This window comes from Rhamphochromis sp. 'chilingali' (assembly GCF_963969265.1).
Source record: "Rhamphochromis sp. 'chilingali' genome assembly, chromosome: 15".
In the NCBI taxonomy this organism is placed as follows: domain Eukaryota; kingdom Metazoa; phylum Chordata; class Actinopteri; order Cichliformes; family Cichlidae; genus Rhamphochromis; species Rhamphochromis sp. 'chilingali'.
This window is the reverse complement of record NC_137942.1, coordinates 6,885,668-6,899,750: the sequence shown is the minus strand read 5'-3', so window position 1 is coordinate 6,899,750 and position 14,083 is coordinate 6,885,668. Positions and strand designations below refer to the sequence as shown.

At 40.3% G+C, this 14,083-nt stretch overlaps 1 protein-coding gene across 3 annotated transcripts in view; it reads right to left on the bottom strand.

Annotated features, from left to right (window-relative positions):
- The window catches only part of asic2 (acid-sensing (proton-gated) ion channel 2), a 412,120-nt gene that overhangs the window by 35,306 nt on the left and 362,731 nt on the right, over positions 1-14,083 (bottom strand). For all 3 annotated transcript variants that reach the window (XM_080904180.1, XM_080904181.1, XM_080904179.1), the window contains one exon: positions 404-554. In XM_080904180.1, the coding sequence (XP_080760306.1) occupies positions 404-554 (151 nt within the window). The remainder of the gene's footprint in view (positions 1-403; positions 555-14,083) is intronic.

Here is a 14,083-nt window from a genome sequence, read left to right as displayed (position 1 = left end):
AGGAATGACTGACTCATAGGTGGATGAATCTAAAGTGCAAGTGTTGCACGAGTTCATACGGCATCCTGGATGCAATCACATCAAGGAAAGAGGTACAAATCAGTCAAAGTAACTAAATATTGCTGTTGCATGGATCATATTGTTGTTGGTTTAAAATGGAGCACTGTAACAAAAAATAATTTCCCCCAGGGATCAATAAAGTATTCTGATTCTGATTCTGATTCTGATATAATCAAGCAAAAAGCTACAAGTGAAGAAAAAAAGCAGAGAACAAAATGAATCCTTCATTTGAAATCGCCCCGTTTAACTATAGTGGTCTTGTTTTTAACCTGGTACTGAAAGGGAAATCAATCAGTAATGAACTTATTTTTGAACATCATGGTGAGCATGTTTCCAGGCCTACCTGTGTCACCCCATACAGGCAGGTATTCATCTTGCTGGATGTCGAGCATGATCTCCAGGCCATTTCCAGTCCCTCCCTTCATGGTGGTGCGCAGCGTCTTCCCCTCCTCTGCTGCGTTGAACATATAGCACTTCCCATATCTGGTGAACACCTAAGCGAAGACAGAGAGAAGTGATGACTTACGATTTATTGATGATGATACAGAGACCTCAGACTATAAAAATATCACTGAAGTAGAGACATTTGGCGGCAAACCGAAGGGTCTAATTTAAAAGTGGATTTATTTCACACCAAAGGCATCAATTTAGCAATTAAATATATATCTATAGAATGATAACGAGCTGCGATTAGATTTTTCATGAGCCTAATGTTTCCCTCTGAGTTGTCAATTATTATGTATTTCAATATGAATCTATAAAGGTTTCAGCTTGGTTCTCCCTCTTATGATATGCACAGTTATGACACTGTCACTACACATCTGTGCACATTATCTCCCTATTTGGAGCAAGTCGGTCTACTGTGACATGTTGTCATTTTGCACGTGCACGTAAACATGTTCCATGGCTGCTTTTATGAACATGAACCAGTGTAAGTGTAAATCACCTTTGCTTACACAAGGTGGAATACAACAGGTGCTACATTCACTGCGCTAGGGAATAAGCAGTGGAATTAATAATACATTTCTGCTTTTGTGCTTTCCTTTGGATTTTCAGATGGATATGGTTTGACAGCATCTATATTGCTTTTGGTAAAATACTATTATTGTTTGCAGTTTGGTGCGTCTAAATGATAAAATATTGTGCTGCTGAACTTCTATCAGTTCCTGTTTTTATTCAAACACTATGTTTAAAATCAAAAAATTGCTCGGTATCAAACATTATAATAATAATAATAATAATAATAATAATAAATTTTACTTATGAGGGCCTTTCAAGTCACCCAAGGACACTTTACAGTAGGATAAAACACTTTTGGGGGCAGAGAGCTCCACAGCCTGGGAGCAGAGCAGCTGAAAGCTCTGCTTCCCATGGTGGTGAGGCGGAAGGAAGGTACAGCAAGCTGGATAGAAGAAGAAGATCAAAGTGAACGGGCAGAACAGGTAGTGGTTAACAGGTCAGAAAGGTAAGGAGGAGCGAGGTTATGAAGGGCCTTGAAGGTGAGCAGAAGAAGTTTGAATATTATCCGGAATTTCACAGGGAGCCAGTGAAGTTCCTGAAGAACAGGGGTGATGTGCTGGTAGGAGGGGGTTCTGGTGATAATGCGAGCAGCAGAGTTCTGAACCAGTTGAAGCTTATGGAGGGATTTTTGGGGGAGACCATGCAGAAGAGAATTGCAGTAGTCAACACGGGAGGTAACAAGACTGTGGACAAGAATGGACGTAGACTGGGTGGAAAGAGAAGGAAGCAATCTGTTAATGTTGCGTAGATGGATGTAGGCAGAACGGGTGAGATTATTGATGTGAGATTTATAGGAAAGTGAACTGTCTAGGATGACACCAAGGCTCTTAACCTGAGGAGAAGGGAAAACTGTGGAGTTATCGATGGTGAGTGAGAAATGGTTCGCCTTCAAAAGGTTGGATTTGGTGCCAATAAGGAGGATCTCAGTTTTATCCTCATTGAGCTTTAGAAAATTAGAGCTAAACCAGGATTTTAACTCACTTAGACATTCTGAAAGGGAGGAAGGTGGGAGGGAGGAATCAGGTTTGCAAGAGAGATATAACTGGGTGTCATCAGCAAAACAGTGAAACTGAAGATCAAATTTGCGGAAAATGGTACCTAGAGGGAGGATGTATATCATGAAGAGAAGAGGGCCTAAAACTGAGCCTTGAGGTACACCAGAGGAGACGGGGAATAGACGAGAGTGGGATGATCTTAGTTGAATAAACTGGGAACGGTCGAGGAGATATGATTGGAACGAGGCGAGGGGTGTGTCAGAGATGCCGAGAGAGGAAAGTCTGCTTAGAAGTACAGAGTGAGAAATGGTGTCAAAGGCTGAACTCAGATCTAAAAGGACGAGAATGGTGAGAAGACCAGAGTCAGCTCCGATTAGAAGATCGTTAGTGACTTTAAGTAAAGCAGTTTCTGGACTGTGACATGAGCGAAAACCAGATTGAAATCTCTCGTAGATACTGTTATTATTAACCAGGTGTAAATGAAGTTGAGGTGCAACCACTTTTTCGAGTATCTTAGAAATGAAGGTTAAATTGGAAATCGGACAGAGGTTGTTAAAGTTGTTAGGATCTAAAGAAGGTTTTTTTCAGTATAGGAGTGACTAGAGCAGTCTTGAATAAGGAGGGAACGATACCGGTGGTGAGAGAAGAGTGAATGATAGCAGAGATGAGTGGGAGTAAAGAAGAGAGGCAGGATTTCACAAGCCCCGTGGGCATGGGGTCAAGATGACATGTGGCAGGCTTTGATTTACATATGAACTCGGAAATATCAGAAATATCAGATAAATCAGATGAAAAGTGGAAAACGGCTCAAAAAGGAGAAAAGGTTCTGGAGAGGGCGTAGACACAACATTTGATCTGAGTTGCTGGTGGATGTTTATTGATTTTCGTAGTCCAGAACAGCATCAAGGAGTTGCAGGATTCAGAGGAATAGATGTGTGGTGGTAAAGCGTTGGGGGGTTGAATTAGCTTGTTGAGAACTGAAAACAGAGTCCTTGTACCCTCATAAGAACTGATAATACCAGAGTAGAAGCTTTGTTTGGCCTTGCTGATGGAGTCTTTATACTGAAGTACGTGGTATTTATAGATTTCTGAATCAACAGTTAAACCAGATTTTTTTATATTTACGCTCTAGCTGCCGAGCTTTATACAGGCAAAATGTTGATTGAACAAATTTCCCACGTGTGGGACTAATAAAGGTTATCTTATCTTATGATTGCTGAGGTGAGGGTCAGAGGAAGTACACCAAAAGCACAAAAATGGCAACAATATTAGATGACAAATTCATACACAAACACGCTATTATGAGTGATGGAGCTGGAAGTGACCGCTCAATGGGTATGTTGCCCGAATTTCATCAAATATAACATTTTCCACTACAGTACAAGGATTTGTGCCTTATAAGAGGATGTCACGGAGGAGGTGTAAATTTTCCCTCGGGAAATGAAGAATTATGAGAAAATCTACACTAATATAAAACAAAGCATCTGTCTCCACACGAGACAAGGACAAGAGAATAGATATAGATGTTGTGTGGCGTATGAAGCTAAGGTTGCCCAGCAACACCCCGACCAAAATGACACAGGAAAGCATTTTCAGGTGATTGAGAACTCAAGCATCGAGGGTACAATGCTGACATCTAAGCCGTGTACACACTGGAAGTGATTTGCTTGCCGCGTATCACTTTGAATCTGCCACTTGTGATATTCTCAGCTCTGGTTGCCTAGGTGACCCTCTAATGTCTTTACTAGGAGGTTATATGTCAATCAACAGTATTCTTTACTTTAGTAGTTTCTTCAGGTGCTCGCCTTAAAGTTTACTGCAGGTCCTGCCCACTTTGCATTGGCAGCAGTTATTTCGCCTGTAGTCACTTGAAGTCGGCAAATATTATTCACTTTCTATAAACTTTGGTTGCAACATCACCACAATCCACTTCCAGTATGTTCAAGGCTTTAGGAAGCAGTATCATATATACACCATACACAATCTATAGCAAACCTGTGAGAATAGGGGGAAAAAATTGGAAAATCTTGATCACAATAAGGAAAACTGCACAAGGAATGAGAATGAACATGCAACAATCCTGACTGAAATGCAGAGAATATGGTTTGTCCTGGAATAAATATAAACAAAACTAAATAATTAAGCATCCCGTTTTCATTATTTTTAAGCTGTTCTTTTGTGCGCAGTGTTTGGTCAAATTGTATTTTTTTTCCATAGTGCACACACAGAAACACAACACTGACAGTTAAAACGTTGTTGTTTAATATGTCTACGTGAAGGTCAGCCTTGGCATTAAACACATCCTGCTAGAGGGGCACTTCCCCTCATTTCCACATCATCTACCTTTCTTTCTACAGGACAGTTGTTCACAGCTCTAATTTGCTAAAGCCAAAAATATAGCAGAGCCCACAGAAACACGCAACACGCACGAATCCAAAGGCAATGTTCTACATAATCACTTAAAAGCAGAGAGCGTTCGGCCTGGACTTGAACAGGGCTTCAGAGAATATGTCTCACAAACTTTTTACTCCTTTCATGTGTGTGTGCACAGGGAGGGAGAATAAACAAAACAAAGTCACATTCCTAATTACTGTATGTGGACAATAGCTTCGCCCTTCACTAATATCTCTCTGTGCCCCCTCCCGTTCATCAAAAACCAACTAATGGCTACAAGGCATTTATGAGTAATAGGCTGAGTTAAAATTGCAGTTTATTTGAGTAACAATGTGTGTTAGTTTGTGTGTAACACAAGCAATGATCGATTTGATGTGATGAATAGCAATCACTGTAACGACCATCAACTTCGAAGCTGATTGAAAGGAAGTGACAGAATGAAACAGTTTAATAAATCAGGAGCACCACTGTTCCCTGAACCCTAATCAGCAAAATAAAAAATATACCCATCAATATCACAAACACCTCACACTGTGATTTAGTACAATGCAACAGCACCACTGACTGCAGTCTTTAAAACTATAACAAAGCCTTAAATATTAAACACTTGTCTCAAATAGTATTGGCAAACCCAGAACAATATAAGCTATAATAATGGGCTACTTTAATAAAGTACACTGGTTTAACTTTGTAACTTACACATGCTTATATTGTGAAAATGCTTTTCTAATAAAGGTGTAAAGTGGAAAAGAGGGTGCTTGTTATGACGTTCCCACACTCTCTTTGTGCCGTTACAAGCTGCCCATGAAAAAGCTGCAGATGAGTAAAACAAAAATGAGCAGAGGCCATAAAGCAGGTTGTGGTTGAACTGGGTTTGCTAACAAGCCCTAATCTTGTTATAAGTGAGCAACATCACACATATTATACGAGTGCCGCTTGATTTTTACATCACAGCGAATCCTCAAGAGTTTAGTGTTCTAACTCCCACACTGATATTTGTTCACAATTTGGAAACGGTTGAGATAATGAGAATCCTTTTGATTATCAGCTGAAATCTATGGTCATATGCAAATCTCCAGATAACACTCAGACACAGATAATGTTACCCCATACTTCCTAACGCTGACCTTCAAAACCTGAGAGATAGTTTAAACACCTTGTAGGGACTTTATTAACATCAGTGGCTGAAACAGTAAAATTTCATGGTTCTGGGTCCTTTTGGTCCAGCAGTTTGTGTTTTCTTGTATTCTTGTGGTATTTTGTATTATGGGTTGTGTTCTGGTTCATTAGTAGTCTTTAGTTATTCTGCTGTTAGTTTCTTATATTCCCTGTTTAGTTCCTTAATTTTTTTTAGTATTTTCTTCTTGTGTCTTTGCCCTCGGTGTCTTTCTCTGTGTGTCTGTGTTTATATAGGTTGTGTGAGTTCTTGTGTCTTGTTTCCTCCTCATGTTTCATTCTGTTTCCCCCTGCCTGCCATGCTTATCCATGTTTCCCCAGTCAGTCATGTCTCTGTGTCGGATGATCTGATATCGTCGTGTTGGTGTTATTCCTGGAACAACATAGTAAATGTTGTTCCAGGATCAACATTGCAAGTGACCAATCACATTCTTGTGACGTTATTCTTTGGCACGCCAAGCCATTCGTGCATTTATGAAATTCCAATGTTGCAAGGACAATATCAATTCTGCTTAGCGTTTATTAAAGGGTTAGGGTCAGGGTCCGTTGATCGGCGGACAAAGGCGGTTTCTCGCAGCTTAAGAACAGTTTTTTGTTTTATGGCAGTTTTTCCCAAAGTCGCAAAAGTATGACGTCACAACATTCTGATTGGTCACTTGCAATGTTGATCCTGGAACAACATTTACTATGTAGATCTGGGAACAACACCAACACGACGATATCAGATCGTGCCTCTGGGTCTGTCTGCGCCTCTGTGTGTTTGTTCCCATTACTTCCTGTTTTGATTTAGTAGTCTCCTGTGTGTGTGCGCCATGTTTTGCTTTGCTTCTCTTACTTTGAAGGTACCTCGTCTCGTGTGTTATGTTTAGCTTTATGTCCTCTGTCTCGTTGAGTGTAATTTGACCCAGTTGTGTTCCCCATGTGTTTCCTGTTCCCTCGTCATTTAAGCCCTTTGTATTCGTCTTTCCAGTGTCGCGATCTCACTCATAGTTGTGTGTTTCTCTGCGTCCTTATCCGTATGTTTTGTTTTCTTATTTATTCCCAGTATAGTTTTGTACTATTTTGCCATTTAGCAAATAAAGCTCTGTTTTTCAGTTTACTTTACTCTGAGAAGTCTGCGTTTGGGTCCTTCCCTGCTTTCACACAGCCAAATTATGACAAATGTAGTATTGAACATACATTACTGTAAAGACTGAAGTATATGGTAGCATACCCAGGTATACATAGGTGTGTCTAACTCTACGGTTCCACAGCTGTTTCATATTGATCAATAACACGTAAAAATGGGAACATTTTTCATCTCAACCCTCTCTCCTTTTATTTTAAGAGGGGATTTGTTAAAAGCAGCTGTCTCCTCAATGTCGATGGAGGGAGAAATGTTGATTGTGACTCCTCAAGAGGCAATTCAGCAGACAAAAATGTGGGATTCATGCCTCTTACTAAAAAGTACCATATTATTTTTTGACTGCGCAGTATTATGGGTTAACAAGGTTGTTACTATTGGTTGGAGTTATTATTAACCACAGCCTCTCCCACACAAACAGCGCTCCCTATTCAGGACTGGTTAAAAATTCAGAGCTGAGAACCTAAATCTTCAGTTTTGAGGGTCTGATGTTGATATTTTATGTTGCTGTAAAAAAAAAAAGGGGGGGGGGGGGGGGTTAAAGTGCATGGGTAATAGTTGGTTTTTCACTGCTGCTGTGTTTTTGAGATGGGTTTTTCATTTCATGCTCCTCCTCCTTTATTGACACTGGCCCTCTCATGGATGGTTTACAGACATGATTGATCGACTACCTGATGCCACACTGCCAAAGAGGTGGTGCGCTTCGGAAGAATATGAAGTACCACATTAGAGGTTCATTCACCTCTGCAAAACAGAGGTGCTCTAGATGCATATGTATGTGCACGAAACAAATGACAGAGAAAATCCCTGGAGCATTGTGACGAGGACAGCAGATAAATATTCATGGCACTATCATTCTTCATTTGCAGGTACAAGATGCGTCAGGGTTTTTCAGGTATCGTTCTGCGCTAGTGCGAACGTCTTGGTAAAGCCGGGATAATCGCTATACCAGTCAGCTCCGAGACAACTTCACAGCAATGAACTTGGTTTCATTAGCAGAAACCGTGTGTTGACATGCATCACATCACCACCATTTTTCCTGAATGAAAGCATTTTCTAATGATGCCTCAGATGAACTTCATTTACGCAGCTGTCTAAACCCTCCAGAGACTGAAGTGTTCCATTTAACCCTCACTAGCTAATTGGTGGGGGCCTGTACCATTAAGTGTAATTACCCAACAGTTATTTGCTATTCCGATACACATTTGTGTGTGCAAGTGACGAAAGCACAGTTTGAACTGAATATTTTCTTTAAAAAATGCAGTTGTTGCCTGATTGTCAACATCTCTATCTCTGGATTTTTTTAAAGGAGCGAATTGCATTCAGGGGGACACTGCTTGCCCTTCTTTGCCTCTTTTTGTCAAGACTGATGATGTTTGACAGACAGGACCAGGGTCGGGTCAACATCTCATTAGACCTCAACCAGACAGAAAGGCTCCTCTTCAGCCACTTGATGACAAAGACCCTGACAAATCCTTGACAGAGGGGTTCTGTTATTTTGCAAATCCTCGCTACTGACCCTGCCTGCATGTCCCCCGTCTTTGTCACTTCCTCGCTGAACTGCCACTTCAAGCAGAGATGTCACATGGTCGAAGGTAATGACTTCTCAAACCTGTCTAGAAACCAGAAATGTAAAATAGCACAGAAACCATTGCTCTGCATGACAAATGTCTTAAGGAGAATAGGATTATCAGTTCTCATTTAACATTTAATTAGCAACAGTGAAAAGGCAAGTAGATCAATTATTAACTATCGCTGCTTTCGGAAGTTTGTCACAGTTGCTCTTTGGAGAAAGCTGTCTGTAATGAGCATGGCAATGACACCTTTTCCAAGGTTGGTGCCAGTCGAGATAGTCTTAATTTATTAACAGTTTTAATATAGGGTTAACACATCACAGAGCAACTTGGAGTTCTGTATCTTGCACAAGGGTCCTTTGGCAAATATTACGTCAACGCTCACATATTTAACTTGAAAGCCTCACACATTCCCAGAAAGTGTACTTCAAGTTTCAGATGGGATTACCCTGCAGATGTGTTTTTGTATTGTGCTTGCATACACCAGATTCTTAGCTCTGTTCCAAACGATCTGTTTCAGTGTTTGTAGTTTTGAATGGAACGGGAACTCCAGCTGACCACGCCCCTTTAAGCAAGACACGTATAAGACAGAGAAAAGAAGCCAACGCTAGCAATGCAGCGCATTCAGTTTACGACTCTGCAGCTGTTACAGATCTGAATGGGATATTCACCACACAATCATAGTTTTTGATACATGTGTACGTGTAGGCTGATTTTGTCGGACATGTCATGATTATAAATGGGCCATTTTAGTACACGGAGCAGCAGCAGAGTTAAAATCGATGCATTGGTCATTGCTTTTGCAATCAGTGACTTCTGTATAGTGCTGTAATCATTTATGCTGATGATTGAGGCATGTCTGACTAGCTGTCGTCTTTGCAAAACAATAGGTTTTTGCACAAAATCAAAGCGATCACGCCGTTTTTCCCCACTGTTTTTCTGGTCTCTCATCTTTTCCAGCTACCTGGGAATATCTCTGTCCCTGCATAGACACATTATAGACATATTTGCAGACTTGTGCTTTAAAATGCAAACCAGACAGGTGAGAAACAAAGGCAAAACAACACAAGACTACACAGCATGCCATCAGTGATATCAAAGCATGTTTGATGTAGTTAGTGTGCAATACTGTTTTATCAAAGATTTTTATTTATCCCGAACATCTAGTATCATTATTGATCACATGTAATATTTAATATGGAAATGTCTCAGTTTACTACATATAATGTTGAAGCTTCTATATCGGCAGATTTGGATGCACATGAAAAATTAATTAATGTTTTTTTACTTAGTGTTGTTTAAACTGTGTTCATGTAATACATTTAGAGGAACTGCATTAAAAATAATGAATGCTAGTTTAACTTTATACCCTGCGTTGCTTCTGCTACACTTACACGAGTCAGTGTAGTGTACAAATTGTCAGTGCTCAGTTGATCTCAGTTGCTGCTGATATCGCATTAGTTTTTCCTCTATTCAAGCCAGAGGTCTGAGAGCCAACCTGTGAGTGAGAGCGCGCACATTTGGGCTGCCAATTAAAATGCCTTTTGACCAGCACAACACATCTCATTAGTATTCACAGCTGCAAGTGTGAATGTCTGGAAGACCAGAGCTGCAAACATGGCATGACCTTGCCTATTTGCAGTGCAACGCCTCCCACAGAGAAGAAGCCAAAGATGACATGGCCATTAGTGTCTATTCCTGTCATGATGAAAGGTCACTTGTTAACACTAACCACCAACAAATTACACTCTTAAACATGCTCCTGTGTAATGCAGAGCCTAGTAAATATGCATTCATAGCATCGACAAGTTGATCAGGTATGCCAGTGGAATATAATGAATACCAATACAGCAGTTCTATCACAACCACTGTCTCTACTATTTTTTAAGCAGCAGAGCTCATACCATAGTGGTGGTGTTTTAAGTAGTTTCATGCTTTACATACAGGCTGTTACAGGATTGCATAAAACTTGTAAAGTCACAGTATATGCAGGTAAAACATTGTACTTGAGAAATTCTGGCTGGAGGGGTGTCTTTAAATTTGTGACCTTGACTGAAGTCAAGTGGCTGCTCCTCATGTTGGACTGTCACACACCCCTTCTAGTCTAAATTCATCTTCTTTTCTTCCATACAATTCTATTTTGTTATCTCAGCTTTGCAAATGGCTTGCTGACACGATGCCAAGTCAAAAAAAAAAAAGAAAAGGAAAATGGCACATTTACGCTGTAAAAAGAATATGTTCTGTTTTCTTCTTTTTTGCTCTAATGCCATTGGCTTCTTTCTTATCTGCTTCTGCCCACGTGGTGTCCAAACTATCAACATACCCTGAGGTGAACCTGCAATATTTAAATATCTTACTTTTAGCATAAGTGACACAGCAAAGCTATCTACTAAAAGTAAGTGTTTTGCCATATTACCTATGCTGGCCCTTGCTCAAGGTTTTTTTCCATTATTTGAATAGATTCTGTGATGCAGACGAGCCATTTTCTGTTGAAAATCGATAAACAGAAAGACCAGATGCTGACTTTGCTATTACTTTTCTGTCAGTTGTATTGTTTATGCAGCTTTACTATGAAATTCCCTTCCACAAAACTAAGGAAGGAAGAGCTGTATTCATTGTTATTTATTTATTTAGTTAGGATGACATTCCACTGTCAACCCTCTTTTATTTTTCCATTACAGTATAAGGAGGCAATAAGACACTTTTCTTATTCGTCCCATTTGCTTTGCTGGCAGGTGGAATATAAAGTGAAAAGCACCGAAGAGTAAATTGAAATGTTAAGCACAAGCCAAGCCAAATGTTAAGCACAAGCCAACCAGTTTAATCAGCTCTCATGAAGCACCTCCAACTTTCAAGGTTATGGAGCTTTTGCACAAACTGTCTATAATGATCTGCTGTTATTGTTTGACAAATCAATATCCATTATAAGTGAATTTAGATGGCGTTTTATGATAAAAACAAAGCATAAAGGGAGCTCGAGGGTAGAAGGAGAGATGAAGGAAAAAGGTGCTTTATCCTTATGGCTTACTGGGAGAGGAAGAAAGGAGTGAAGTTTATAAAAAAGGTCTTGCAAGGTGTGCACTTTCTCCGCTGTGTGGCAGCAGTAAAAGTGGTTGTACTGCTGTGGGGATAAATAATGCAGAGGGCTGCTGCGTTAGCGACAGGGTTGGCACTGAGCACGAGAAAGGAGGGGTTTAAGCACACACACACACATGCACACAGTTGCCTCACTCATCATTATGACTTTATGCACGCAACTCTACTACTTGCATGCCAAGCCAGCTTCCCGAAGGAACTTAAACACCCTTGCATCCTAAGCATATTTCATATCACATTAAACAAATTCTGTCATTTATGTGACATGTTCGGAGCTTTATGCTAGACATTTATCATTGCACCCTAATGTCATTTTACCATGGCAGTCTATAATATTTTATTTTACAAGGCAGCACATAAGTGAGGCAGGGCAGAGATAGGACACAAAGGATTGCAGGGCTGCTAGCAGGATATTTATGCTTTTGGAGAGAAGGGAAAAGGTGCAGCGAACAACAAGGAAACGAACTACAAAGAGAACAAGAGAAATAAAAAGAAGAAGGGAAACAGAGTGAGTGAGACGCTGGTATCAAAAGACAAGCACCCCTTGAGTACAGAAAGAAATAAAACCTCTTTGGCCAAACCCTAACCAGGATTACTCGGCATTGTTTGCGGGTTCAAGAATTTCTCGGTCTAATGGCATTAACACTGGGAGAGGTCACAGAAATAAAGGGTCTGATCCCTTACGATGCTGCTTTTGGAAGAAGGGCGGTTGTTCTTTTCATAATGGCATTCTGTTTTAATTTCCTGTCCTATTCATCACCATCAAACTCCTGTCATCATGTGCCTTTTAAATAATCTTCATTAAGACCAGCCTGAACTGAATACCTGCTGTGATTCTTCTCTTCTTGTGCTTTATGCCAAAACTACCATGTTGCTACAGCGTGATTATACTGTTACTAAGAGAACACGCCGCAGAGGCAGCGAGGATCAGGATACACAGAACTGACCAAGTGTGTTGCAGTGTAATCCATCAAGATATACAGAAGCTCCAGCGCACCTATCTCTAAAAGGCCATCCTATTGCCTCAAAAGGTGTCTTAAAGGAAGAGTTCAGTATTTGAGGGGAAATATAATTATTTGCTTTTCCCCTCCAAAGAAAAAGTGACATGAGATGATTGATATGGACCTAATGTCTCTGTCGAGATGGGAGTCTGGATGTGGATAATGTGTGTTATTTGAGGCAGGAAAAAATGGCTACGCTGGCTCTCTTAGGGAAAGAAATATGTCCACCAGCTCCTGTAATGCTGAATTACTGTCATAATATATCTCTCAGTTTTGAGGAAAACAAGTGTAGGTACAAGTCTGAACTGTTGTCAGTGGGGATGCACCAAGTCAGCATTTGCTTTTCAAATACCAATTCTGATACTCAACATACAGTAAGTACAGATAGACCGCACCAGGACTCTGATTTTCCCAACTTTAAAATATGCTTGTGAAATCAGTGTAAAAATAACAAAGATCAACTTAACATAAGGCAACACATGTACAGATATTTTGCAGTGGCAGCAAACGAGCTGATGTGGCTTGCTGAAAAACATTTAATTTTATAAAAGGATTTACATTGGTCACTTAATGGCATGTAATCACATCAGTGCATAATCATATCAGTATCGATGCCACTGCTAATCTGGCATATTGGAGCTACATTCTTTTTATTAGCCAGTAATAAACCCTAGAAGGTCCTAGCAGATAGAAAAAAAAACGAAGATGAATTGTTTGATTTGCTGTTTCAGACTCTGCAGCGGTTTGAAACTGCGCCATATACCCTTTTAGCCTTAAAGTAAAAATTGAACTACCTTCATCGAGCAGAGCAGGACTGGCCAAAGCCAGACGTACTGTAGGCACCCAGCCAGATTACTACTAATAGGAGTAATTGCATAGAAATGTCTATCAAACCTTGTCTGCCCAGGAAAGCAGGGAGAAATCATTAATGAGGGTTAAACAGAATGATTGCGAGCGCTTTCGTTGGAAGGTAAGTTGTGTTTTCAAATTTCCTCTAGCCCCTTATCTAGTCAACACACGCATTAGCACAAATGTAAAAACAACAATTTGTGATAATCGTATTATAGAGTATCATCCCCAAGGTCCTCGGGTTCAGATTGTGCCTCAGAAATGACATCAAATAAAAGAAGAGTTACTTTGGGTGGAACATCTTGGCCTCCCTGAATAATAATTATATTGCTCGCCTTCCCTTGAACCACACTTTCTTCTTGCAGGAGCAGAAAATTTTAAATATTAAAATGACATGTTCTCTTTCGCTCTTCGTCTCCCGTGGTATGTCATTGTGAAGGAGGTGTCCATATATAGCTACGGACTACGAGCTGTCATCTCATTCTCATCAATCACATAGCACATACCCAGTCATTATTTTTAAGAAGTCACCTCTCCCTGATGGCCGGTGGGGCTCTATCTCACCTGTCACAATGTGGCTGCCTCTGCCAGAGCTGATGCAAGGCAAAGTAATGGACCAGAGGTGAAGGACCTGTGGCAGCCCCTAATCACCAACAGAAAACCAAATCATCTGACTGGATGGCATGTCTCAACTCACAATGGTATATAGAGTAGATGCCAGTTCTGAGGGATTGCTAAGATGAACTGAAAGTTAACTTGTTGTGCTTTCCATATATATATATATATATATATATA